Raw genomic sequence first — 26,853 nt, forward strand, 5'->3', positions numbered from 1 at the left:
ATAAAATATACTTATTCAGGAATACAATTTTAACTATACTGCGTCCATTGATATGTGCAAATGCAGAATCAGTTGGAGTTACAAAATAGCTCAGTGGCTACCAAACAAGAAATAATTTAGTACTTGTTATATTTCCTAACTGTTGTTTCCCTGAGTAAGGATGAGAGGGCAAAATCCGGCAGCATTTCCTTATTGGCAGCCGTCCAATTGCAGCTTTAAAGGGACGCGACAAGAACAAGTGGCATTTCCAGTCCACAGTGTGGAAGGTGTCTTACTAGTGAACTGTATTCACTGATAAGATCTCACGTCTGATTAAGCTTTCATATTGATGGGCGGAATTTCTGGCATTCCTCAACAAAGTCATGTAATGATCCCCAGATCTCCACTAAGTGACAGCTGTTTAGAATACACGTGATTTGTGTTTATATGTAGCTTATATGTACGTATATAGTTTATATATAGCCCATGCTTTGATAGAGAACGCTTTCCTGGTTTTACTTACGAAATTTTAAAATAATTTTGAAAGCATTATATATATATATAAACAGAAAAATATATAACAGTTTATATATATATATAAACTGATCTGCACGTCTCATTAGCTGAGGGGAAAGAGACACTTGCGCCACTACTCTTCCTCCAATGATTGGATTAGGTGGGAGTGGCTGTCACAGCAGCCATAAGTCCCAGCTCCGGCCGCCGCACCACCCCCTCTTCGTTGTACTTGCACCGGGCAGCTAGCGACCGAGCAGCGGCGTGGCGCAGCGATAAACCTCCGGCACCGGGAAAGCGACTGCGAGGACTCCAAAAAACGAAAAGTAACTCCTCAACCGTACACGACTACGAAGGCAGATTCCAGACACCATGTCCAACTACCACAAACCCGACGAAAAGACCCTACAGGGGCTGAAAGACATCGCCAACAAGCTGCGGATCCACTCCATCAACGCGACGTGCGCCTCTAACTCCGGGTAAGTTGTTTTCAAGTGAAATGCGTCAGTGTGCATATATGTCTATAAGAAAACTACGAACGAATGAGGGCGCGTTTGTTGTGACGTTACTGTAAAAAAAAAAGAAAGGCGCGCGGCCTGGCTGCACGTGCTGCAGGTTTGTCCACACGCGGCGGACAGCGTTGCTCCGGATGACAGCTAGCAGGAAATAGTTTTGTTTTTGTTTTTTGTTTTAATCCAGTTTTGTTCATGTTTAGAGTTTTAGTAAGTTGAGTGTGCCTTTCTCTGTAGTCCAAGCTAAGCTTAGCATGCCGCTAGCAGCTAGTGGACTGTGCTCCGTTTTATAGGCCGAGTTAAAAAAAATAATAAAAAAAACTAATGGCAGCATCGATAGCTGCAATAGTTTCTGTCTTAAGTGTACAGTTAGAGCAAAAGTCACAGGATTGATCTGCTGTTAGCACCGGACTGCTCTCTGTTAGCTGCCAATATATCACATGATCGTATGAATGGGTGAATCTCGTGGTAAAAGTTACAGCCGCAACCTCAAAAGCCAGAATCATTCAATGAAACGCAAGCCCACTAAAACTGCCTCAAGGAAACCAGTCAAATATTGGGGTGTTGTTTCATAACGATTGTCTCATTCCCAGAAGCTCGATTTCAAAACGACATCTTCCTCAACTGTAATAATATAGGTTGCTTCAGGAATGAGATTAGTTTCCTTGTTGTAGGGTGCAGCCTAATGGCTTCAAGGAAGTAGATGTTATTGCCACTCCGCTTTTATAGCATTTTATTAGAATTAGTATTAGACCTATTTATCAAAAAGTAAATCTGCAACATCCCCCCCCCCCCCCGAAAAAAAAAATAAAAATATGAATGTCTTTAAAATAAAATGATGGCTTTTGGCTGCTAAGTTAGCAGCTACCACCAGTACAGTTAGGCTTCTGTTTAATGAAAACACCCTTTGCTTCACCTTTTTTAGATAGTTATATACACAATGGCTGTGAATCACTGTTCCATGTATCATGGAAGAGCCTATTGTCTACATTACTAGCCACCAAGGAATCCAGTCTGGTATAACCAGCCTGGGAAACAACTGTGGGATAAAGAAACAAGCAGTTTGTTGACGAACCAGGTTTTTTTTTTTTTTTTTTTTTTAAATTCCCCTGCCATCTCCTTTCCTATACCACTTGAGGAAAGTGGCATAAGAATCCTCTGGCTTGTGAGCACTGTCTAAAAATGTTCTAATACTGCTGTCTCCCTTTTTAATAAAATGTCAGTTTTCACACATTGCAGTAAAAACGTGTTGATCATTTGACTGCTAGTGAAGATCACGCTTAGACTACCTGATTACTTGTGTTATGATCTATGTGTTGTTTATTTCCCAGCAGGTTGTCTCTCAAGAAACAGCCAAGCGGTAAAAGGAACAGCAACTTTTTTTTTTTTTCTCCCCTTTATGACATTTAACAGTTACCGTAATGTATGTTTTGTATATAACGCTGTGTGTTCCAGCATGTTTTTAAATGATGCTATTTGTAACTTGACCAACACAAGGGAACTGAGATGCTGTTGAGTAATGTGGCATTTCTAAACATGTTGATTGCAGTCCTTGGGCCACTGTCATGCAGCAACTAACAGTTTCACAAGTTTGCAAATTTTGATATACTTTTTAAATAGATTGGAGTTCTGAAGTGTGGCTTTATAGCTGAGGTGACCATATTACAAATTAACAATCCATTGACATGAATGATATTTCTAATCTTTAAAGGGTTGTTTTCAAAAGTCAAATTTAATGTTTGAAAGTTTGCATTAAGCACCACTGGAATATTTATTTGAAGTATCCTTGACAAACAGGTGACTTCTAACAGGTGAAACGAAAGTGTATTGATCCTTGACATGCATGTGCATGAATGGAGTGGGAATTGTTTACGTCTTTTATGGTGGAATCAATTGTAATCTTTTAACAGGCTTCCTCTAAATTTTGTCTTCTCAGTCACCCCACGTCATGTTGCAGTGCAGCAGAGCTCATGTCTGTGCTGTTTTTCCACACCATGCGCTACAAAGCAGATGATCCTCGCAACCAGTGCAATGATCGCTTTGTACTCTCAAAGGTTGGAATACTTTTGTTTAATAGTGACTTTCTTCCCATGGTCAGAGTACATTGGTCTGGTTAACATGGGTATCTCATAAAGATCTTTTTTTCTGCTTTGCCTCTAGGGTCATGCTGCACCTGTCTTGTATGCTGCCTGGGCAGAGGCAGGATTTGTGAAAGAGTCTGATCTGCTTGACTTGCGCAAGATTGACTGTGACCTGGAGGGGCATCCCACACCAGTAAGTCAGCAGTCCTGAATTCTTTTTTTTCTTTTTTTTTAATATTGATGTTTCCTTGGAGAATAGAAAGAATGACATACCCATTGTGGTCCTGTATATCCTTTATAATTTCTCTTATCTCCTCCTCCTTTGCCAGAAACTGGCTTTTGTTGATGTGGCAACAGGCTCTCTTGGACAAGGTCTTGGGGCTGCCTGTGGGATGGCCTACACTGGCAAAAACTTTGACAAAGCTAGGTCAGTATGTATCAGGAATTTTAGAAAATGAAGAGGTTAAAATTCTTGCATTATTCCTGATTTTATTATGAAACGCATATGATGATCTTTGATCATCTTTGCTCTGTTTTTAGTTTTCAGCATACGTAAGAGTATCCATTTTTATCACCCATTTCTTGTAAGGTAGATTACTTTAGGGCTGAAATTCTCTATACTGCAGTTAAATTTTAGGGTAAAATGGGATAAATGTTTTGACTTGGCATTGTTGCAATAAAGGCATTGTTTAACAAGAGTGTGAAGTCGAAAGTGAGGAGCTGCTTTGCTTCAGGGGTTTGTGATGCACAATAATCTGTTAATTGGATAAATCTGTAGTAGTAGTGTAGTTTTAATTATGTGAAATTACTACCTGGCAAGAAGGTGGAAAGAAGTCAAAAGGTGTCAAGACTGCTCTCAAAAGTTCCTCGCTTCTTTTAATACTGCTAACAATTAGGTGACATGACATCTTAGTTAATAGCTGTCAAGCACCACATACATTTATTTGGCAAAAATCTATTATCTATTTGGAGGCTTGTGACTTGGAACAGCAGCTTATTTCTGACTATAAGTGAAGCAAGGGGAAAGCTAATTTCATCATTTGCCCATTTCCCCTCTCTTGTTATAGTTACCGAGTTTACTGCATGCTGGGTGATGGTGAGTGTTCAGAAGGCTCAGTGTGGGAGGCCATGGCCTTTGCTTCCTACTACCAGCTGGACAACCTGGTGGCCATCCTAGATGTCAATCGCCTTGGTCAGAGTGAGGCAGCACCCTTGAAACACGACATGGAGACCTACCGCAAACGCTGCGAAGCATTTGGGTGAGTATCAACTCGAATTTTTCACTCATCCACTCTCACTTATGTGGTATTAACCAACCTTAATATTGCAGCACAGAGTATCAATTTTAGACTTTGCATTTGGATAATCAGAATTTCATTCTGCCCTTTTTTTTCTTTTCAGTTTCTGCTGCTCTGTGCTGATTTAATACATTGAAGCTGTGACTACCCCCCCACCCCCAGGGTCACAGCCTTTTGTCTTGAGTTTATATTTATGTGTAGCATGCTGTCACTAATGGCCCATTCTTGCGTAGGTGGAACACATATGTTGTTGATGGACATGATGTGGAGGAGCTGTGTAAAGCATTCTGGCAGGCTCAGCAGGTTAAAGGCAAACCCACATGCATAGTCGCCAAGACATTTAAGGGCAAAGGTCTCAAAAGTAAGTGTTTTTTTTTTGTTTGTTTGTTTTCCCTTCCATTTTTTTCTGTTGTTGGAGTAATTTATTTTTTACTTTTGAGTTTTACACAGTTGTGCCACCAGTTCGTTACAAAAACTATATAAAATAGGTACAAATTTAAATGTACATGTGAAACAAACTTTCCTTTTATCAAAATGTGACAGTCAGCAAACAGTAGTGTTCCTACTAGATAATAAATTTGTATAGTAGCAGTTAAACTACACTAAACAAACTAGTAGTACCACTGCAAACCAATAACAAAAGTACATCAGGCTGGGATATTTGGTGAATAAATTGAGGGGAAAAATTGACTCCATGTTGTCTGGAATGTACCAGCAGAACCAAGGTTTTTAATAAGTGGAGAAAATGAATATGTGAAAATGATGCCTGTGATTCTTCTGGGAACATGGGATACATGTTATGCGTCAGGCTACAGACCTGTGTTGCTTTGGCTGAGACTGAAAAATGTTGATGTTGATGCTAAGCCTTTTTCCCACCTTTTTAAAAGACACTATCTGTCAAGGAAAGAGTCAAAAATCATGTTTGGCATCTAGTGGAGCTTAGGTAGAAAAAGCCTGTATGCTTAAGTACTACTTGAGCTAAACCCAGATTCTAAGTTGTTTTAACAGTTAAATTCCTAGTATCTGTAGGAATGGATAGGAGAGTGTAGCAAAGTCCTAAATGAGGCAGGTTTAGCTTCCATGTTATGCCATGCATGAGAGCCAGGATTTAAAAATTCTTGGATTGTAAGGCCAATTATAAAATCTAAAGTTGGGCAGCAACATGCAGGCTGGTTAGGTCTTTGTATGGAATACGAAGGTTCCTAGAATGCATAAACTAGATCTGCCAACTCCAGAATAATACAGTCCACTTTGCAGAAAAACATCTATGGAAAAGAGATGTGCATTCGAGCATGTTCATTTTGTAACAAGGAATAACCAAGGAGTTTGTATCCTGATATCAAGCTAAACAACTGAAGCATGGCTAGTATAGGAGGAACAGAGGTGGGAAAGTTAGAATCAAATGAAAAGAGAGCATCCATTTAAAGCAACGCTCTCAGTCCCATGTTATTTCTGCATTGTGCCTGCAATATGGGCATCAGATCGCAGTTCAATGGCAATAGCTAATGACAATAGACTTAAGTAGTCAATGTTATTTTGTGTCAAAAGACATAAATTGCATTGAACAAACATCTTAAGATTTGAGAATAAATTCCTGTTTGCTCTTGAGAAATTATAAAAGGGGAAACAGATTCAAGATGCAGTGCTAGTAATTGGATTACAATTTAAAAATCAGCATTCAGCAAACTTATTTTTTTTTCCAAGAGGCAACAGCAAGAGGTTTTATATGGGGTATATTTACTTCTCATGGATTCTATGAATTTTATTGACTTTTTCATCGCTTGGCTGTAGATATTGAGGATCTTGATAACTGGCATGGAAAGCCCATCCCTAAGGACCGAGTTAATGACCTCCTGAATGACCTGCAAGCTCAGATCCAGGTCCCCAACAAGACCCTGTGCCCTGAACTGCCTGCAGAAGATGTTGCACCAGCCGACCTTAGCATCATCTCCTTGCCCTCACCCCCAGCCTACAAGAAGGGAGACAAGGTACTTTTGCTTTTCTTAGGCCCAGTCCCAATACCCCCCCCACCCCTACTTTTTAGCCCGACCCCTACATTTTGTGCGTTCCTATGAGGGTAGTGATGTTTGAATTCCTTTTTTCATGTAGAGGTAGGGGCTTTGGATCTAGATGTACAGAAGAAAAACCACAAAATTCACAAGAGACAACAGATGTCGATGGTGTATTCTTCTCTGTGTACTTCTTGGTTTATTTATCACCCGAAGCATGATGAATGCTAAAAAACCAATCGCAACCGTAGACTCTCTTCTTCCTTTTTTTAAAATTTTATTTTATTATTATTATTATATATTTATTTATTATTATTATTTTTTTTTTAAATTGTCGAAGTTTACATTGGTAGACAGATTATGAACATGGTGAGGAGGTTGCATATGAAAATAAAATAACAATTGAAATTTACATGAACTGTAGCCTCCATGTTGCAGCAGGGACTACACAGTCGCTTGCTTGCCTGAACATAAATTACGCAGTGACGTAGCAAGTGGCGTTTCCTAGGGAAGATTACAAAGCCCTAACCCTTGTGGTTTGCTTTCGAGGGTGAAGGGGTAGTGAGTAGGGTGAACATTGGGATTGGGCCTTAGTTGGATCAGAGGTACACATGACATATCATCAGTGATGGGCATGTCAGTTGGGTAAAGGTCACTGATAGCAGTGTTTCAGCAGCCAGGTCTCTTATTGGCTTAATGGGTGGGGGCCTTACTTAACAGATACATGACCTGAAATAACTTTGTGACCTACATGTAGATTATTGTTCTGCTTTTAACTCATAAAGAAGGTTGCAGGTTTGATTCCCAGGCCTGGGCCCTTTTTGTGTGGAGTTTGCATGCTCTCCCCGTCCTCCCAGATGGATGAATGAATATTAACAATTGCTCACATCCATTTCCTTTGTCCTGTCAGATGGCAACAAGGCGTGCATATGGTTTGGCGCTGGCTAAGTTGGGCCAGGCAAGCCAGAGAGTAGTGGCTCTTGATGGAGATACCAAAAACTCAACCTTCTCAGAGACTTTCAAGAAGGCCTTCCCGGATCGCTACATTGAGTGTTTCATCGCTGAACAGAATATGGTACATGATGTTATTTATTTCTTTATTTATTTTTTAATGCTCTTGATGCTTCTATTGCTACAGTTGCCATTTTAACGGTTAGCTAACATGGAACTGATGACTCTGGTAATTGAAATATGCACATTGATTTACATGGATTTCTTGCAAATTGACATTCTAACAGTCCATATGTACAGAGGTCAAACATTCACCTCTGGAACAAACTATGTTGGTAAACAGTGTCGGAACTTATGAGGATTTACACGCCAGACTGAACTAATCTGTTACTATACATTCTCAAACCTAATAATCCCAACCTCTAACTACTGCTCGTCACTTGGGACCACTTTACGTGAGCATCCACATATAAGACCACATATATGACTAACCCAGTTTGCAATGGTCTCTGCTGCAGGTTGGCGTGGCCATTGGCTGTGCCACCCGTAACCGCACGGTTGCTTTTGCAAGCACATTTTCTGCTTTCCTGTCAAGAGCTTATGACCAGATCCGTATGGGGGCCATCTCCCAGACAAATGTGAACCTAGTGGGGTCCCACTGTGGAGTCTCCATTGGTAAGCTTTGTTATGAAGCACCACTCGTTTTCTATTGCACAAAGTTGAGAACAGAGTAGTCACTGACTAGTAATTACCCTTCAGGTGAGGATGGTCCCTCCCAGATGGCCCTGGAGGACTTGGCCATGTTCCGTGCCATCCCAACCTGTACTGTGTTTTACCCCAGTGATGCAGTGAGCACAGAGAGGGCTGTTGAGTTAGCAGCCAATACAAAGGTTGGTATTCTTATCTAAGGGTAAGACCTGTCTGACAAGTTGTTGACAGAAGAGCAACAATCCCCATAATTTATTGCTGATTTTCATGCTCTCTCAGGGTATCTGTTTCATCCGTACCAGCAGACCAGATACTGCAGTCATCTACTCCCCAGATGAGAAGTTTGAAGTTGGCGTAGCCAAGGTGATGAACGAGAGAACAAGACAGTTCTTTTTTTTTTTTTTCTCCCCCCCCTAACCCTAACCCTTGGGTTTAAATATTACCTTGTGTGTTACCTATTGGTGACAAAAGAAGATGAGATTGAACACTAGAAGAACTAACTATAAATGTCTCAACTTCCTCAGGTGGTGCGCAAGTCTGACAATGATCAGGTTACTGTGATTGGAGCTGGTGTTACTCTGCACGAGGCCCTGGCTGCAGCTGATATTTTAGCTGGGGAAGGTAAGTTTACATTGCCCTCTAGTGGATAGATGTTGTAGTTTGAGGCCCATACTGGATCTCAACCACCCTAGATGAATTTTGAGGGCTTGTTGCACCAGTATATGAAGTCATCAGGCACTCTGTCTCCTGGCATTGCATAGTAAACATATTTAAATCAATCAATTGCTGTTGCTTTCCTCCAGGAAAGAACATCAGAGTGATTGACCCATTCACCATCAAACCCCTGGATGCTGCAACCATTCTGGCCAGTGCAAGAGCCACAGGAGGACAGATCATCACTGTGGAGGATCACTACAAGGAGGGTAGGTTTTGTGTTGTTGTTGTTATTGCACATGCTGTTGCAGGATTCTTTGAATTATGTTCCAAAGATGTCTCAGAATTTGCTTGCTTTAAGTGCTGTAGGTAGATGGGCTCTTCAGATTTGTCTTTATTTTATTTATTTTTTTTAAGAGTACCTTTTTCCATAAGATGTGATCATGTCATTTTAGTAATTTGAAAGGGGTGTTTGCTACTTTGTGGCTGTGACAAAGTATTATGTATCACCAGGATGTATTGATTCAGTGGACTGTCCTCTGTTCAGGTGGTCTCGGTGAAGCTGTGCTGTCAGCAGTGGGCACAGAGCCCGGCATCACTGTGAACCGACTGGCAGTGTCTGGTGTTCCCCGCAGCGGAAAGCCCCAAGAGCTGCTTGATATCTTTGGCATCAGTGCCAAGCACATTGTTAATGCTGTGCGCCAGACCTTTGCAAACTAAGAACTCTCGCTAATCTCCCACTTGATGCTCTGTTGATTCTCAACCATCTTTCTGCCTAATTCAACTGCTTCCACATCTGGAAGCTTCACCTGAAGGCCAGTTTAACTTTGCTGTGCTTTAGTTCCATCTTGTGGTTTTGTCCTGAGTGCAGTGAGCTCACCTTATCACTATCACAGCTGGAGAGAGATGGAGAAAAGGAGTGCAATGTTCCTACCTGTACACACTTTCTGGTATCCTTCTCCCAGATACTATTCATTCCTCCTGCGATGACATTCCTCTCTTGAATTTTTGGATCTCGTTCTTAATTGGTGGCTCAGATAAAAGCACCACTCAATACTGTAAATGTGGTATGTTAACAGTTGGCTCTGAAAGTCCAGTCAGACCACCAACCTGTCATCATTCCAGCTGTTTGTGAAATGTCAGTTCACAACTATATTTTCTTCCAACTAAGCCCTGCACTGTTACAGTTTGTCCTAATCCTAACATACTAGATTGTTTGTAGTTTGCATTCAGTCAGTCTTAAACGATTAAGTGGGTAGAGAACTGTTCTATAAAGACCAGGAAGTGTGAAGTCTGACCAGTTCTCTCTCATGATCCCCGTCCTCATGGGCAGCACAGTGTTACTGCCGTTGCAGGTCACCTGTTGTGCTATTGTTGCTGTGATGTGCTCAATTAAAAATAATTAAAGAATTGACTTTGCCATTTGTCTCCTGTTTGTTTTTGTAAGCCTTGACAAAGTCTCACTGTTCTAACATTTTGCACCTTTCTGCTTTTTAAGGAAATGTCTTGACTGCTGCATCATGTGGCGTTTTATCCTGGTGGTTTTTCTATCATTGTGCCGTCAACAGGTTAAAGATTCTGTTTGTTTTTGGTTGATTCGTTGCAGCATATTAATAAATCAAATGAACAGGCTGAAGATACCTCCTTAGCATCCATGTGTTGACAAACTACTGGTGTTTAACTCAAAGCAATGTTATGTCTCAGCTGTTACTGTCGTCGTAGACATTTAAACTTAACTTGAGTGTTTGCTACATGTGACCAATGTTAGAAAACCTGGCAGTTGTCTGACGCTAAGCTAAGTTTATTCTGAGTGAGAAAACAAGCCAGTAAAGTTGTGGTGAAATGCCAGAAAAAGTACAATAGCTACATGAACGATGTTTGGAGGAAAGGAAATGCATTGTATCTTAAGACCATTGCCTATGGTAGGCTTGTAAGTGCAATGGAAATTCTTAATCCAGTTTGTCTGGCTAAAGTTGAGGAAAGGGTTGAATGTGGTCAGTGGATTACTGTGTGCTCCTGTCAAGATTTAAATGAATAGTCTTTGGACAGCATCAATATTTACCTTGGAAGGTCATGTTAGGAACTCAGTGTTTAGTGTTAAATCCAATGTGCCATTTGGAATATGTCTGGCCTCTGCTGTAGTCTGTGTCTGTGTCATCAGCTGGTCTGCAGTTTCAAATGAAACCCAATCTGGCCAATTGCTTAATGTATGAATTTTTATATTTTTCTGTAAAATTTGTATTTTTAGGACTACAAATGAATCTTGCTACTCAGGTGTTGGTTTTCTGGGATAAGATCTCGCTATCTGTCTAGATAGATATGGATATATATATATTTTTAATGAATGTTTTTGAACAGATTTGCTGTGTGTTTGGTTTCTGAGTAAAGAGGAGCTGTGAGCAGGTTACAGCCTACAGTGAAAATCCCCGTTTGGCTCAATATTCAGCCAGTGGCACCTGCTTGGCGTGAACTGATAGTGTGTGTACAGAATATATGTAGAGAACGTCAAGATGTCCTCATTGTGCACTTCTCAGAGGTCATGTTTGTTTCATATGTACACGCTAGTGGAGCTTTGCCAAACAAGGTTGACCCAACTGTCTACCATTCCTGTCTCTTCTTGGAAAAGGTCCAGATCAGCATACTTCTTCACACAGAACACACAACAAAAAAAAACAAAACACTGAACTGACAGCCAATCAGATGTATCAAACCACTTGAGAATGCTTACCTAAAATCTATCACATGTACATGAAACACTGTTTTCCAGTTTCTGTATTTTTGCTGCCTGCCTGTTTCTTGCTCCTGTCTCTCCACAAACCGTGGTGTTAGCAGACACTTATGAAAGGAAGAGGAGACAAGGAGGAGCAGGGCGGGACTGTGTTTCATGGAATGGTGAACAAGGCCCCTTATTAACAGTGTTAGACATTTTTTTTTACTTCTCTCCCTTGTAAGTATTCCTCTGTATACTCTTGTCTTTTCTTCATTTGTGCTTTCACTCTTGAGAAAGGGTTATGTGCAATACATTTTAGATCCGATTTAGGCTGACTCACAACAGAGAAAGTTCGCTCTTACTCCTAGTGTTCATATTTGAAATTCTAGGATTTTCTTGGGGCTTGTCGTCTTATGCAAACTTTAATTTGGCATAATAATTTTCACATTTTGGGGATTGTCTTCCAAAGGGTTCGGATGTTTTTTCCCAACAGAAATAGCTTGAACTGAATTCACATTCAACCATGCAGACACCGAGGACGTGGATCATGTTCATTTGTCTGAGTGGCACAGTTTCATCAGGAGTAAGCCTCAACTTGTGGTATGACATGGATCCATACTTTGGAACTTCTTTTGAGGCACCTGATCTAGAAATGGCAGCAAGTCTTCCACCAGGAACTGATGCAGCATCAGACACCTATCTTTCAAGTTCAACCCTTCCTGCAGGTAAGCTTTTCTTTTTGTCTTCATGCAGCTTTTTATGACAAGAATGCTTTAATAACTAAGAATTATTCAACTCATACACCAGAAAGAAAAAAAAAAGTTTTTTGTTTGGGTCTTCAGTTCTTTTTAAAATTTCTTTTCTGTTTTCGTTCTGTCAACTCGAAAGAAGAGAGAAAGAATGAGCATCTCCAAATGGAGGCAGAAGAGGAGATGGGGCAGCAAAGAGCTAATGACCAAAAGCTGGATCACAATAGAGGGAGGAGAGAAGCTTCAGTGGAGGCCGCTGCGTACAGAATAGTATGACCATACAAACCGAAATCCACAGTGTGAATCATAATGTTTTTCGCTCATGGGTTTGTGTACAGTGGTCCGACTCATGTTGGTTTACAAGGTCGGCATTTTCCTGCTCATTGTAGGCAGGGCTGGGGCAACCCCTGATGGGCTGGGGGAAGCGTGGGAAAGGAGCTGATGGATCCAGCACTCTCATGTCTGTACTGAAGGAACTTCATGCTGAGAAGAGGAGGCTGATGGATGAAGTAATGGCACAGGAGGAGGAGGAGGAGGAGGAGGATGACGACGACGACGACGACGACGACGATGATGACGACGATGATGACGATGATGATGACGATGATGATGACGAAGACGATGATGATGACGAAGAGGAGGAGGAGGAGGAGGAGGAGGAGGAGGAAGAGGTCCTTTTTTTGAGACAAATAAGCCCTTTGAACTATTGACCTTTGTTCTTTTGAACTATCCAGTTAAGTTGATGACATCATTTAGGGTAACTGATTTTTTACATTTTCTGAGTCAGGAAGAAGAAGGAGCAGGAGAAGGAGAAGAGGAGGGAGGAGAAGCTCAAGAAGGAGAGGAGGAGGAAGGAGAAGCTCAAGAAGGAGAGGAGGAGGAAGGAGAAGCTCAAGAAGGGGAGGAGGAGGAAGAGGAGGAAGAGGCTACTGAGGCTCCCAGGAATGAAACAGAAACACAGAGTAGTTCTACAAAGTCACCTGTTGGTCAGTGTCAATTTGCTGAGAGAGAAATCAGCTGCCGGAGTATCGGCCTGACTCACTTGCCAATCATTCACAACCTGGAAGCCACAAAGCTTGATGCAGCAGGTGTGTGTGTGTTTGTGTTTTTTTTTTTATATGTTTACATGTTTGTTAGATTTAATCACGATTTACTGTCATGATGTATTATTTTATAGGACATTCTGTTAGTATAACTGAAAACTGGAGTTGAAATACTGAACGAAGGTGTTGCAGCTCAGCATGGCGGCATAGAGGCAACTCTAAATTGTCTGTAGTTCTGTGTGTGAGTGGTTGTGGGTCTCTGTCTGTCTCTGTGTGTTGGCACTGTGATGGACTACTGGCCTGTCCAGTATAGCCCCACCCTCACCCAGTGTGAGCTGGGATTGTCTCCAGCAACCCCTGAAACCTGGAAACGGATAAGCTGTTGAAGATGAATGAATGAAGGAAAAAGGCGTCGCTTTGTTTCCAGAAAAATGGCGGAATGATGATATTATTTACCGATAGTCTAATGGAGCAAATATGTCAACATGACATGTCAAAGTCCTTTATCACGCTCCTGTCAAAAATGCACTTTTACTTTTATGATTTGTCTTGGAAGAAAACTACATCAGCAGCCTCACACCACAGTCGTTCTCCGGCCTGCTGAACTTGGATGAGTTGGACCTGAGCAAAAATGAACTGTATGACGAGTCCTTCAGCCAAAACGTCCTGTCTGTGAGTATCACTGCTCAGCGTGTGCACCTGAACATGAATCAAACATGAATGTACAACTCTCTGCTACCTCAGGGTTAAATTAACTAAGGCCTGTTCTTATTTTAGAATTTGACATAGTTCATGTGTCATCATAAATTCACATGGTGCCATTGATGCAAGGCAACCAAAACCAGGCCTATCCAAATCATTACAAAGCTTCTGCAGTTTCCTCAAACATGTAATTGCAGTCTAGCCTTTTGATCTAACCACCAGATTCTTTTCTAACTTTACTCCTTAGATGTAAGTATTATTCTTTATGTATGTATATTTATTTTGTTTGACGTATTTCTCTGATACATTGTCATTGGATTTTTGGCACATTGCATTTTTCTCAAAGGTGTGGGGAAAAAAAAAAAGAAAAAACAACAAATTCGTTTCGAGCCGGAAAGAAAACAAACAACAAACGAAAAAAGTTTACATTCACAGAATGATACATATTTGATGTGTAACTGTGATGGAAATTAGGTATCTCTTGTGTGATGTCACAGAGAAAAAGCCTTCTCAGAAGACAAGGCAGGAAGGAAAAAACTGATGAAATCATTCAAACTAAACAGGACATTAAGAGCTATAAGATTAATTCTCTTACGTAATAATCGGGATCTGCTGGAAGTTTCATAATGATTAATATTGAAGTTCACAATTATTTAGTTGTAATAACCTCCACACAAGTAGACCAAATGATCTTGGATTTCTGCAGCTGTTATTTTGCTTTTCTTTTAGGGGCTAAAGATTAACATGCCGATAACTGATCTGATATTGACACACACACACACAAAACCTTCCGTGTGGAGAATCTGCAACCCGCTACTTGTGCATGAATGAATCTTTGAATCACGGGACAGTTTTATGATTTACTTTACATCTAATTAAAATAAAAAACAGGCTACATCCTGTATTATTATGGCAATAAAAGAGCACCAAAAATTGCATTAACTAATCCTTTCTAAGAATAACCTCTGGTCTAACCTCTAAATGACCACAGGCCAAACACAGATCCTGACCACACTGAGGCAGCCTACCACACTCTGACCAATCATTACACACCAGGCCTGCATTACTCTCACAGTATTGGCTGGAATAACCTGTCGGAAAATAGCTGCAGCCAATGATGTGGAGAATAAAAGGAATTTATTTTGAGAGATTTTTTTTTTCTCCAATTTTCTGCCTGCATCCCAGTAATGACAGAGGACTGATGGCCTGGCGAGAGCAATGCTGCAGAAGAAGCAGTCCGCTGCCTTTTACTTGACACACACCGACCACAGCAGGTTTCACTGAGGAGCCACACAGAGTGGCTTTGCTAAAAATACATGTTAGACATGTACACAACATGATAGATGACGCGGAGGAGATGGACAGATTTTACATTATCTAATTTGGTGTAGTTCTGTGAACTCTGTGATTGAGCTCTGCTGGATAGGGTTAGGGAAAATTATGGATTTTAGAGAAGTAGCCATTTTGTTTTTTTTCTCTCTCTGCCTTGGGCATCCATATATTTGCTGTTTGTCATGCAGAACATGACCTTTCTGAGGAAACTGAACCTAGATGGTAACCATCTCACCAGGATCCCAGCGTTGCCTCCATCTCTTGAAGAGCTCAAGATAAACAACAACAAGCTTAGCACACTCACCCCGCTCTGCTTCAAAGGTAGGAGCTGCGTCCAAATTCATCACAGGGAGAAACACATCTGAAACGTAGACAGTGATATTTGACTTCTCCTTCTAGGTTTCAGAAGCCTGTTGAGCCTGGAGCTGGGCGGAAATACTCTTCATGAGGGCAGTGTGTCATTACAAGCCTTCAAACCTGTAGAGAAGCTTCTGACCCTCCAGCTGGACAAAAACCACTTCCGTTCCCTCCCTGGGGGCCTTCCTCCCCATCTTCAGGTCTGCATAAAATAGTGAATCTTTTCTCCTTAGAATGTTATGATCAGCTGGAGGAGCCAGCCAGGAGAGCTATGAGACTTTGACACCCCAAATCTAAAGTCTGTCTGTCTTTTTTTTTTTTCTATACAGGAGCTGAAAATGAATGAAAACCAGATTGAGGAGGTGCCAGAAGATGCACTGAGGGGCTGCGTTCACCTGAGGGGACTGTACCTGAGTCACAACCTGTTGCATGAGCACAGCTTCACTCATCGTGCCTGGACAGGTCTCAGGTATGTCTGTCCGTCTATCTGTCCATCCATCCATCACAAGCTATTTATGAGAAAAGTGCTACAATCCCTATATTAGCCACTAGAGGGCAGACTGGTGTTGTTTGGGAACCTGAGCACCTTTGTTCTAATTTTCAACGTTTTATCATCACCATGATTGCGATACTTAAAATATCTAAAATGGCACTTTCTCACCAAAAGCTAATCCAGAGCTCCTGAAAGATCTCTGTATTATTCCAAACATTAATATCAATATCTATGACTATGATTCACCTGGAGTCACACACGTCAACACCCAACAGCCAAATCCTTTCAACTCCTTTAGTTTGTCTGGCACCAATAAGAAATAAATGTGGTAAATGGCTGGTGTGCTGGCTGATACACACTATGTGCTCTTCTCTTTTCTTCTTTCGCTTTCTCTCTTTTTCGCTCTCTTTCTCACTCACACATTGCACTACACACTAACATACTCTAATGCGGCATGCAGATTCACAAATATCACACAAGTTATGACAGCTGACCTTGTGTACTTCGATGTGTACACACATGAGGGAGACCTTTAAGGAAACGCTGTATTTGTGTGTGTGTGTGTGTGTGTGTGTGTGTGTGTGTGTGTCTTGTTTAAATATAGTGAATTCCAGCGGATTTCTCTTTGCTCCCTGGGATCCTTGTGAACCAGAGTTGGAGCTTCAGGGAAAACTGAAGAAAAGAAAATGCAAAAGAGAATAAAAAAGGGGCAAGGACTTAGGATTGGACCAAAATGATTAAATGAATATATGCAAAAATCTGTATTAGGGAATCTATAGGTTGAGAAAATGTATTGAAGGAAGCCCCCCCCACCTAAAAAAAAAAAAGAAAGGCTCTTGAAATCTGAAATAAAAAAACAGACACCTTATCCTGTGGAGGACAAAGATCATTGGAGACAGTTGTACCTGGCTGTACTCCAAGCTTTCATTAGTCTTCTGAGTCAAGTGTATTTGATGCCTGACACTTGACCTCATTAGTGGGGAGCGCAACAGCCTTCCTATTGGCACTATATGCTTATTATCTTCCTAAAGGCTTCCCTCAGCAGTCGGACAGGAAGAGTGTGACCAAATTCAACTGACACTGCAGGAGAAGTTACCCCTAAAGGGCAAAGTTATGTTCGCAAGACTCAAGTAGCATATCGCCTCCCTGGAGTCAGATCATTTCTCATTTTGTTCAAAATGATTAAATCCATGTTGAGCGTGGAGAGACGTCTTCATCATGTAGCTCAGCAGAGGTGTTTGTGGAAAATTAGGCAGAAACGGGTTGAAGGGAGGGAGCAACAGAATGAAAAGTGAATTGAGCTGCAGTGTGCTGGTTCTGCTTAGTGGCGCGTCTCTGTTCCATGTCATGAAGTCAGTGTTGTTGCTGCCCCGTGCTGAGCTTTAGGGATTGCTAGGTACAAGTGATGGATACTGAAGGTTACGAGAAGCTGGGGAGTGCAGCTCCACCTGGTTCCGGACTCTGTCTCATACAAACCAGGCTGTCAGCCAGCATCTCACCTCATTATGCGGCCTGTTAATACGGTTCACTGAAGCTCTGTCTATGTATTATAACCTAATATTTAAGGTTTCAAAAAAATATGAATCAGAAAAGTTTGTGTTATTTCCGGGGTGTTTACAGACACCGCCAATGTATGGACATCACCAAGCACACATGCATTACAGCCAGTGGTGGAAAAGACTAATCATGTTTTTCCAATTTGTGTTTTAACAGGATATATTATATATGGTGGGTTCTTTCTCTTTGACTCAAGTAAGGCATCTTATTTCTTTCTTTTACTGGTTTATTCAGACGTGTTTTACGTAACCTGAATGTGCAGTAGAGTACAATTAGTGCTGCAGCTGTAAGAGCCTAGTTACCTCTCCTTAGGGCCACAGTGATCAGCTTTAATTATTAAATACAAAGCAACACACGTCTGTTTGCCATCTTCTCCTGGCTCTCTGGGAACCTGTCAGCTCAACTGAGAGTCTTAAATGCCTCCATGAGAGTCACTGCTGCCAACCATCAGATCTAAATCCAAGCACATGTTCACAGAGCAAAACATGCTCTAAATTACTTTCAACAATTTAAACTTCTCAAGCATCAGTCATTCTAAAAGTCCAAACTTATATTTTATGGGTAGCATGTTTTAAATTACAATTTTACATTTGTGCTGTTGAACATTTTTATTGGGAAAATGATTGCAAGCTGGATTTTTGTTTTGCAATTTAACATAACTGCCTTGTAAAAGTGTCATTAACGTGAAAATAGGCAGTAAAACTTTGCTGGTAGTATTAATTAGGATTTGACACATAGATGCTGTCTTAGCTGATTTCACGTTTAAACAGAAAGCAACTTTGTGTCAAATGACATATTTTTTTTTTCCCTGCTTGGTTTTCATTAGATGAGTCATGTTGAAAGTGGTCATTGGAAGGAATCTCCGTTTAGGTTTTACTGTCGCTGCAGGCTCAGACTGGCGACACGAAGACACAGGTTCACTGATCATTACATCAAAGTTGCGTGTCACATTGATGTGTCTGAGCCTTATAGGTCTTCTAATGGAATTTTTTTTTTTCTATCATCTTTGGACCAGCGCAAATTGGTTTCATAATAGTCTTATATAAACTGGAAAACAAGAACACATACAGACACCACCACATAAAACGTCAGCTTTGCTAAAACAGCAGCCTCATGTCAAGCGAAATGTCACGTTTGGTTGAAAACAAGCACATCTTGCTTGCGGCAGCCCTTTCAATCTGACACAGCAGTTTTTGGGTACACTAGGCAGGCATACCTCACAGTGGTTGAACAGTGCACTGTGCTTCCTCAGTAAAATATTAAAATCATATTTAAGTGTTTAAGTTAATCCAAATGTACTTCAGTCTGCATTTAACAGATGTGAATACTGGCGTAAAATATTTCCAGATATCAGTGTTTGATAATAAAGTCAGTGCACACAGGAGCCACTGCCAGAGGGATACAATGAGTCACTCTCTGCAGTCATTCATCCATCATACCGTTTTGTTTTTTTTTTTGTTTTGTTTTGTTTTGTTTTTAGTATTTACATTTTTTGCCAGGTCATCTTTCCAAAGTGTGTAAGCTATCTTGTGTTGTGCTGGCACAGTGAGCTCAGCGCAGATGGGGCTTTATTCTACTTGTATACACGTGTATAAACCCTAACCCTTTAGGAACCAACTTCAGCAAGATGAGCAGACCATCATATTGATTATTGCTCACCAGGCTTTACCATAAAACATGGACACACATACACATTTATGCTTTTGGTTTTGTGTAATTGATGCTTTTCTCGTCTCTAAACGTATCAAGTAATAGATGAATCGTTAAATTTTAGCGAATAAATAGTATGTCGACGTTGTATATATAAATTTACATTTTAAAATACATGTTTTTGTTTGAACCTACTCATCCTTTGTGCATCTTTTTGTCCTCATACGTGTTCGCTCATTGTGTTTGTGTTTGTGCATCTTCTTGGCATCATGTTTTACAGGTCTATTGGGTGTTGTGTGTGGTGCCAGTGGGTGGGAGGGTGGAGGACTCTGAGAGGAAAGGACTTTGCGTCCCTCTTCTCATTTATACCACGTGGAGCTCTGAGCAGCAATCAACAGCTGCTGAGCTCCTTGGCAAAGATTTAGAATACAAATCAACAGCACACAACTGGTTTGAACTGGTACTTTCAGTTAAAGCTGTCATTGTTTTGCTTTGGGTTTTTTTTTTTTTTGTTTGTTTGTTTGTCGGTTGATTGGATTTTTTTTTTATTATTATTCTTTTGTGTCTTAACTTTGTGTTCAGTGAAACATTTATGGTTGTATTGGTGTGGTGTTATATTATAGTTACATTAATCAGAAAAGCATGCAACTAACCTCAGGTTTCCTGAGGCCACAGTGGCCTTTGTTTGCCCAAACCAAAGGAAGAAGGTGAAATTCTTACTATTTACTTTCAACTGATAATAAATGTGTTCAATTTAAGTCATTGCTACATTAAAAAGAACAGTGATGAATGGAACCAGGCAGTTAATAAAGTGAATTTTATGAATAGCAGAAGTACTGAGGCAGTGAACATTGGTCGGTCGGATGGCAGTCCACGTGTCTCCCACATCCATAACCCTCCACTGTCTTTGGTCTCTCATCGGTCTTCATTTTTCCTCACTGTGTTGTCGTTGGCTAACCACCTGAGGAAGCGCTGAGCCCTCTGGCTCTTCAGTGTGGTCGCCGAATGGCAGAAGAACAGGAAATGGGGTTCCTCTCCTGCTGTGAGCCGTGTTATAAACTCACAACAGCTGTGTGGGATCTTCCAACAACACTTAATCCTTGTGTTGTATCGCCGCTTCAAACCCTCTGAGCTCTGCTCATAATGCTATAGCTCTGCATCGCTTGTGTCTCAAACATTTGCATACCTCTTTTCAGCCACTTAGCCACAAATTAGCCTGCTCAAATTGCCATGCTTTTTGGCAGTGCAACCCCTCCAGCCCCATTATTTTCTCTCCTACTGCTCCCCATGTCTCCCCCGCAGCTTAGCCTCCCCCCTCCTGCACTCCCTACATCTGTAACACTGCAATGTGGAGTCAAGCTATAAAACATGAGGCCTGTAGTGAAAAGCTTTTGGAATCAGAGTGGAAGTTGCTCACAGGGCTGGCAATGTCCCCCTGCGTCTGTCTGACTGAGACTCCGGTTTGTTCTCCTCAGGTCACTGGAAACCTTAGACCTTTCCTACAACCAGTTCACCACTGTCCCGACGAATCTGCCTCGTCCGCTCCGTAAGCTGACCCTTGAGCACAACAACATCAGCCACATCCCCGCCTTTGCCTTCCGTCACTTGCGGCCTGGCCTGCGTTCTCTCCATCTGTCCCACAATGCTTTGGGCAATAAGGGTATAGAGCGAATCTCTTTCGTTGGGACATATCGCTCAATGGAAGAGCTCCTACTGGACAACAATCATCTGTTAGAGGTACCTCGCTGTGTTCGACAGTTTAAGAACCTGCGTGTGCTGAGACTGGACACCAACCAAATCAGGTATAAACAACACTCGGCATTACACCATTTTTTTTACATTCATTCATACCCAATCCTGTCCTAATACAGGTCTAGCTTCCTTTAGAAAATGAAAGGCAGTAAAGAAGGATATTGTAGCATAACTAGGCATTCAGTCACAAGTTTAGACAGTGAGTGTCTCTTATCACTATTTGGACAGACTGTTTCACTGTAACAGTGGTGACCAAAGCAACAGCTATGATTTGCATGACTTGTATTTGTTATTATGGGCAACAGCCAAACTCAGTCAATATATTGTACTTGACATAAATCAGGGGAAATTGCCTACCACTGTCGAGAATTATTAGCAGGTTGATATTCCTCTCTTGGTTAATAAAACTTCCTGTAGTGATGTAAGAACCACTGCTCATCTGGAATGAATGTGGAAAGTTTTGATTCGTTTCTGTTTGACTGACAATGAATAAGTGACTATTCATAGCTTCCTTTCTTTCTTTCTTTTTTTTTTTTTTTTGAAGTCTATAATTCTGCTAAAAGATGATTTAAGAGATGAGTAATAGAGAGCACTTCAAAGAAACATGGGTTTTGATCCTATACAGCTGTCTGTCTTTGCACATTTAGGACAACACAGAAAATGATCGCTTGCGATGCACACATTCAGCTGTGGCTGCCCCTCCCTTGTCAGATGAACTCAGTTACCTGGAGTTTGATTAATTAGTCTTCATAATGTTTTCACTTAAAATCATATACACGTGGTAAGATGATGCTTTAACTGCTAACTCTTATGTGTGTGTGTGTGTGTATATATGTATATATGTGGAGACATGGAGATGGTGTCTAGGAGAAGCTGAACACAATGACAGCAACAGTGGTGAAGACAACTCCCATGATGCCACGATACCTGATACACAACATCTCTATCGTTTGATCTTTTTTTTAAATTGGGATGGGAGACTCCGAGCAGCAAAACGTGCTCAGCAGAAGTGTGCATTAGAATAATTTACAGATTTGTTTCAGCTGATAATTTAAATAGTTCATCCATCACATTCCTAACATTTTACAGCTCTACTTATAAAATGTGCGCACAGCTATGCGCAAATAGATGAACTGTAGTTAACACACATCATCAATTCTCAAGCTCAGCATATAATACTCAGGTCTTGCAATATGTGATTGAAAAAATACGATCTTAACTTTTGTTTGTTCAAATTAGCTGAGCTAAATTCTTTCTACGTATCACGTGGCAACTGCAGCAGCTCCAGGGGTGAATGCGCTTCTGGTCAGGACTCACTAAGGTAAAGAATTCAGTTTGTGGTAGATCTAAATTTAAGTGTTGTGTATGTTGTGGTTTCAGACTAGTGAGGCAGTGGGGGGTGTGCCACCCTCGTAATTCTGGCTCCACTTTGGCTTCGGTCCACTTGGAAAACAATTTGCTGGAAGTGGCGAAGATTCCTCCAAATGCCTTCTCCTGTCTTACTGATGCCCAGGGGCTGGTCCTCCATCCACAGCAGTGGGACACGTCTGACCAATAGGCTGCACAGATATGCAAACAAAAACACACGTGCATCATAATGGGACACATCGACAGTTTTTCTCTGGGGGTTTTCTGTAATCTCTCCTTTCACTGCTCGTATTATTTGATGGTTATCACTAGAATCTCCATAGTATCAGGTGGGGTTTGCCGTAAAATAACTTTATCATGTAGTTTGCTTTGGCACTGAGAGCTTTCACTTCAACATCACCAACCCCATCGTTTTCTTTCACATCTCACCTTTAGTTAAGAGAATGTTTATCGTGCTCTGCTATGTATTGAAATGAATATATAATTTCCACAGTAATGGAACTGATTATTACAATATATGCTCTTAGTTGTGTGAAAGGATAAAACTCTACAATAGAATCTGGATTTGCTCAAAATACACATCTTACTCTTTTTATTTAAGTGTGGGACATTTGTATTTGCTTAACGTGTTGGTGTTGACTGAGAAGGATTTCCCATTGTGTGTAGTTTGAGTCCGTGCTGTTTGCAGGACCTGCAGAGAGCCTTTGTTCATTGTAAGTGGAAATAAAAGGATGCTTGGATGTGAAAGGGAAATCTTGGGACTGCAGCATGGGGGTCCCTGAGAAAAAGTGAAAATGTTTGGTGACACAGTGTGAACCTAAGGAGCCCATTAAAAAGGAAAATATAAACATCATCCAGGTTCTCTATCTCCAGATGAGCTTCAACATAAACACCTTCCACCAGCCGCTATGTAAAAATACATAGGGTCACCCTAACTTTGAATGGTGCCCCGGTGCAAATATGTAGAGGTGACGTAAATCATTATAGGATTGTGTAGAGTAATTGGAGGACAAGAATGTGTGCGTGTAAGATGAGATGGGAGTGGGGGAGTCGAGGAAAAGGGGATCTATGTGTTAGTGCAGAGTGGAGCAAAAGGACAAACTGCAAGCTGACTTTTCACACACAGTACCGTGTTTGTTCTCTGAAAGTCTCAAAGCTGATCAGGGAAAGATGAGACAAGTAGCAGAGTCCTCGTCTGGTTGAGTCCAATAAGACGTGGCTGTGAGACAGAGGGGAAAGGGAGATTTAAAACAGAGAGAGAGGCAGAGAACTGGAGCACGTACAGAGCTTTTTCCCATCTGGGAATGAAAGCCGCTGGAGCTCTGGTGCCCTGCCAGCCTCATTGACAAAGCAACTACCCAGATCTCAATGTTCTCTCTGTCTCTCATCCTCTCCATGCATCTACTGCCAATACTGTATCTCACTGTCCATCTTTCCGACTGCTTGTCCTTCATCGCATAACTTGCTCTCTCTCCTCCTCCTCCAGCATAGGAAGGTAAAAAAAAAATCACACACACACACACACACACACATATATATATGCACAATTTTTCTGTCTCAACAATTCTGCCATGTTGGACGCTTATAGAGAGACTTTGTGAGAGTCTTCCCAATGTCAGCGGCGTGCTAGTTACATGTAACATGACATGTAGAGAAATAATAATTTGATTAGCTGTTGAAATATTAGCAGTCTCACGCAGTAAAAAAACAAAACAAAGCTGATGCAAGTGCAAGCAATTGACTTTGGTAACTTTAATTTGTCAACCCACCTGTGCAAAGACACAACAGACTTCACAGTACGTCACTCAGGGTAATGAATATAATTAAAAGAGATTCTTGAGCTGTGCTTGTCGTATGAAGTTGTAATCTTTCAGCCTTTGCACTCGCTGTGTTGACTTGCTGGCTCCAGGTATAAGGTTTTGATACAGAGTGGTGTTTCTGTAGCTCTAAATGAAGAACACAAGGTCCCCTGCAGATACTGGAGTTACACACACACACACAAAAAGAGAGTGGGAGGGAAGCTGGAGGGCTAAGGCAGTGCAAGATAGACTGTTAATATGAGGGACAACAGAGCTGGGTTATTAAAAGCCAACAAAGTTAACAAGTAAATGGGAGCACAGTACATGCATTGCTGCATATGATGCACAAGCAGGCGCACACACACATATATTTATACTTTTCACTCTTGATGCCTGGGTGTGTAATCACATGTTAGATTTCTGCTCTCAGTCTTGTGCATGTGGTGCAGTCTTCATTCTCCATAATTGTACAGTCATTTTGCAAACAGCACATTACTGTCTAAGAAACTACACATTCTCATTTATACTGCAGTTCCTGTGCGTACAAGCAGAGCAGACGTTGCCTAAAAACCGCCAGACTTCATCAGTTCTCTCTTTTTGACACTTTCTCAGTTTTGTGACATTTGTACAGATGGATTTGTCTTAGCTTTCATCTGAAATCTTTAAACCTCCCATGTCATATGAGCACTTTTCAAATTTGACAGGTTTTGCCACTTTATTGTCGTCCATCGTGTTGCGTGTGACACTACCAAACTGTTAAACCGACATCCCATCACATCTAACAGATGTTTCGTGTCCCGTTGAGCCGAGGCCACAGTCCGTTTGAAAGGGGTTGACCGGAGAACGCCATGGTGCTTTTCTTCTCCCATGTACTCTCTGTTCTGCCCGGCGACAGCAGCTTCCTGTGTTTGTTATTGGAGGATGGGGAAAGTACTGACTGATAAAATAAAAAGCGCCAGTTCACACAGATAAACAGCTAAAGAATGTCTTGTCCTCATTCAGAGGGGCATCAGAAACAAGTGGATAACGCTGGGCGAGAAGAGAAAGGATGGTTGAAGAGTGACACCAGTTCCTTTGAAAGCGCACGAGATTAGGTTCCAGTGTTAAGGGTCGACTATTTGGATCAGAAAGAATGTGCTTACTGCAGCGTGCAAGAGAGCCAACTGCTCAGCCATAAGCCCTGATATTCTCATCCATGATAGCCAGAAATATTAACAACAACCAGTTGCACTTTTGGGCTGCATTCCAAATCCAAAACGCATAAAAACAAATCTTTGGTCATTACTATTTTCTTCCCCCTCTCTCTTTCTCTCTCCTGCATAGAAACACACATGGCAACTAACAAGTGGGTGTGCTAATCTCTGGAGACACTTAAGTTGAACACTCGTAGGACAAAAAGAGTTTAATTTGGATGCCAAGCCCTGTAGCTACAGACCAACACCATAATCAACCGAACCACAGCGAGAGGGAGAAAGAGAGAGGGCGGGGGGGACAGACAGAAAAATAAAGAGTGAGAAACAGAGAAGAATCTATGAATCAGGACAAACTGAGGAAGCTATATATTATCTGCAAAAGCTTTTATCAAAACTCTATCCTGTGCCAATGCTCCTCCGAGCTGCCTGCCCTGCCCACCACTGTGAATGCTGTAGAAAAACATTTTATTGAACAATGTCAATCTGTGAGGAAAATGATTAGGATTTAATGCTCAGTCGGAGTTCTGCAGAGCCCATAGATAATGTGTAGATCACTGCCCACGTTTATGTGGCTGACTTGAGTGGAAAAGCTCCCAGATGGCGTGGCTTGCCAAACGTACTGCCTTGCTCTGAGTGCTGGCAATGTGGAGAGGAAATCAGAGAGTCAGTGAAAGAAAACACTTCATCCTGCCAAAACAGAATTTAATAGAAAACCGTGAGAAGACACAAAATCATACGTTTTATAATCACAGTCCTCAAAATACATTTGCGCCATGATTTTGGTGGAGCTCCGTAGTATCGCCGTATACTCTCTCAGTGCTAATCAGGGACAAATGTGTTACTTTGGGTTATGCAATTAAAGAGGGGGTTGATTTAAAAGAAAAAAAATAAAAATAAAAATAAAAAAAGATAAATATGACCCTGTAAAGACAAAAACAATCCATTTGACACATCCACAGAACGTGTCAACGGACTCACCATTGTGAAGAACAATAAAAAATAAAAAAATTGGGTTTTATTTTCCTCCCAATGCGAAAATGAGTCACACTTTTTGTAGCTCTCAACTGAAATATTTAATTACAGGAGCCACAATAAACAGCTTACTTTGTTTTCCCTTATGGCACCATGATATATTGCAGTTACACCGTAGTAGCAGTCTGTCTGACCTGCTTCAGACAATGTCATGTTTCATCTTCTGTCTGAATGTGCTAGAATTACAATATCCTGTGTTTGTCTTCAAAAGCAATTAAATATGGCAATAACAGACCGCAGACATCAGGTTTATATAAAGTGCATTGTCTTCATCTGTTTCTTCTTTAGGAAACATCACTCAGATGTTCCTGCTTGGAAAACATTTTATTTTATTTTTGACTTTGGTAATATTTCCAAAAATAACAAGAATAACTTGTAATCTAATAAAATCCAGTGTATCAGACTTTTGAC

General features: G+C 41.1%; 2 protein-coding genes and 1 long non-coding RNA gene across 5 annotated transcripts; all 3 read left to right on the forward strand.

The window, feature by feature from the left end:
• The first annotated feature begins 694 nt into the window (after positions 1–694).
• tktb (transketolase b) lies at positions 695–10,127 on the forward strand. Of its 3 annotated transcripts, none has more exons than XM_029507173.1 (14): positions 695–971; positions 2,941–3,058; positions 3,165–3,278; positions 3,415–3,512; positions 4,102–4,344; positions 4,617–4,744; positions 6,175–6,371; positions 7,303–7,467; positions 7,862–8,018; positions 8,103–8,233; positions 8,331–8,414; positions 8,576–8,672; positions 8,855–8,974; positions 9,253–10,127. In XM_029507173.1, exons 1-14 carry the CDS (start codon positions 865–867, stop codon positions 9,423–9,425), a joined length of 1,932 nt encoding a protein of 643 aa, XP_029363033.1. In that variant the 5' UTR covers positions 695–864; the 3' UTR covers positions 9,426–10,127. The 3 variants fall into 3 exon arrangements, with proteins under 3 accessions (XP_029363033.1, XP_029363034.1, XP_029363035.1); XM_029507174.1 differs by having other exon boundaries at positions 696–971; positions 4,153–4,344; XM_029507175.1 differs by lacking the exon at positions 3,165–3,278 and having other exon boundaries at positions 696–971; positions 4,153–4,344.
• A 1,852-nt stretch (positions 10,128–11,979) lies between these two features.
• LOC115046643 (uncharacterized) lies at positions 11,980–12,674 on the forward strand. Its single transcript, XR_003840939.1, has 3 exons — positions 11,980–12,140; positions 12,304–12,434; positions 12,554–12,674. It is a non-coding gene; the product is annotated as an uncharacterized LOC115046643 (long non-coding RNA).
• Positions 12,675–12,724: 50 nt separating this feature from the next.
• LOC115045666 (extracellular matrix protein 2) lies at positions 12,725–23,185 on the forward strand (the record flags this gene model as incomplete). Its single annotated transcript, XM_029505451.1, has 8 exons — positions 12,725–12,775; positions 13,075–13,252; positions 13,764–13,879; positions 15,430–15,562; positions 15,641–15,798; positions 15,928–16,067; positions 20,774–21,100; positions 22,431–23,185. Coding segments are annotated over 8 exons (1,281 nt in total), but the record flags the coding sequence as incomplete, so codon positions are not given.
• Between the last annotated feature and the right edge of the window lie 3,668 nt (positions 23,186–26,853).

The sequence above is a fragment of the Echeneis naucrates genome, chromosome 7, assembly GCF_900963305.1.
Source record: "Echeneis naucrates chromosome 7, fEcheNa1.1, whole genome shotgun sequence".
In the NCBI taxonomy this organism is placed as follows: Eukaryota; Metazoa; Chordata; class Actinopteri; order Carangiformes; family Echeneidae; genus Echeneis; species Echeneis naucrates.

Bases quoted from the DNA above. Each gene is read 5' to 3' on its own strand.
- tktb (XM_029507173.1), top strand. From the start codon at position 865: ATGTCCAACTACCACAAACCCGACGAAAAGACCCTACAGGGGCTGAAA. The intron at 7,468-7,861 runs GTACATGATGTT...TCTCTGCTGCAG, and splicing joins TCATCGCTGAACAGAATATG to GTTGGCGTGGCCATTGGCTG. The intron at 8,019-8,102 runs GTAAGCTTTGTT...ATTACCCTTCAG, and splicing joins CCACTGTGGAGTCTCCATTG to GTGAGGATGGTCCCTCCCAG.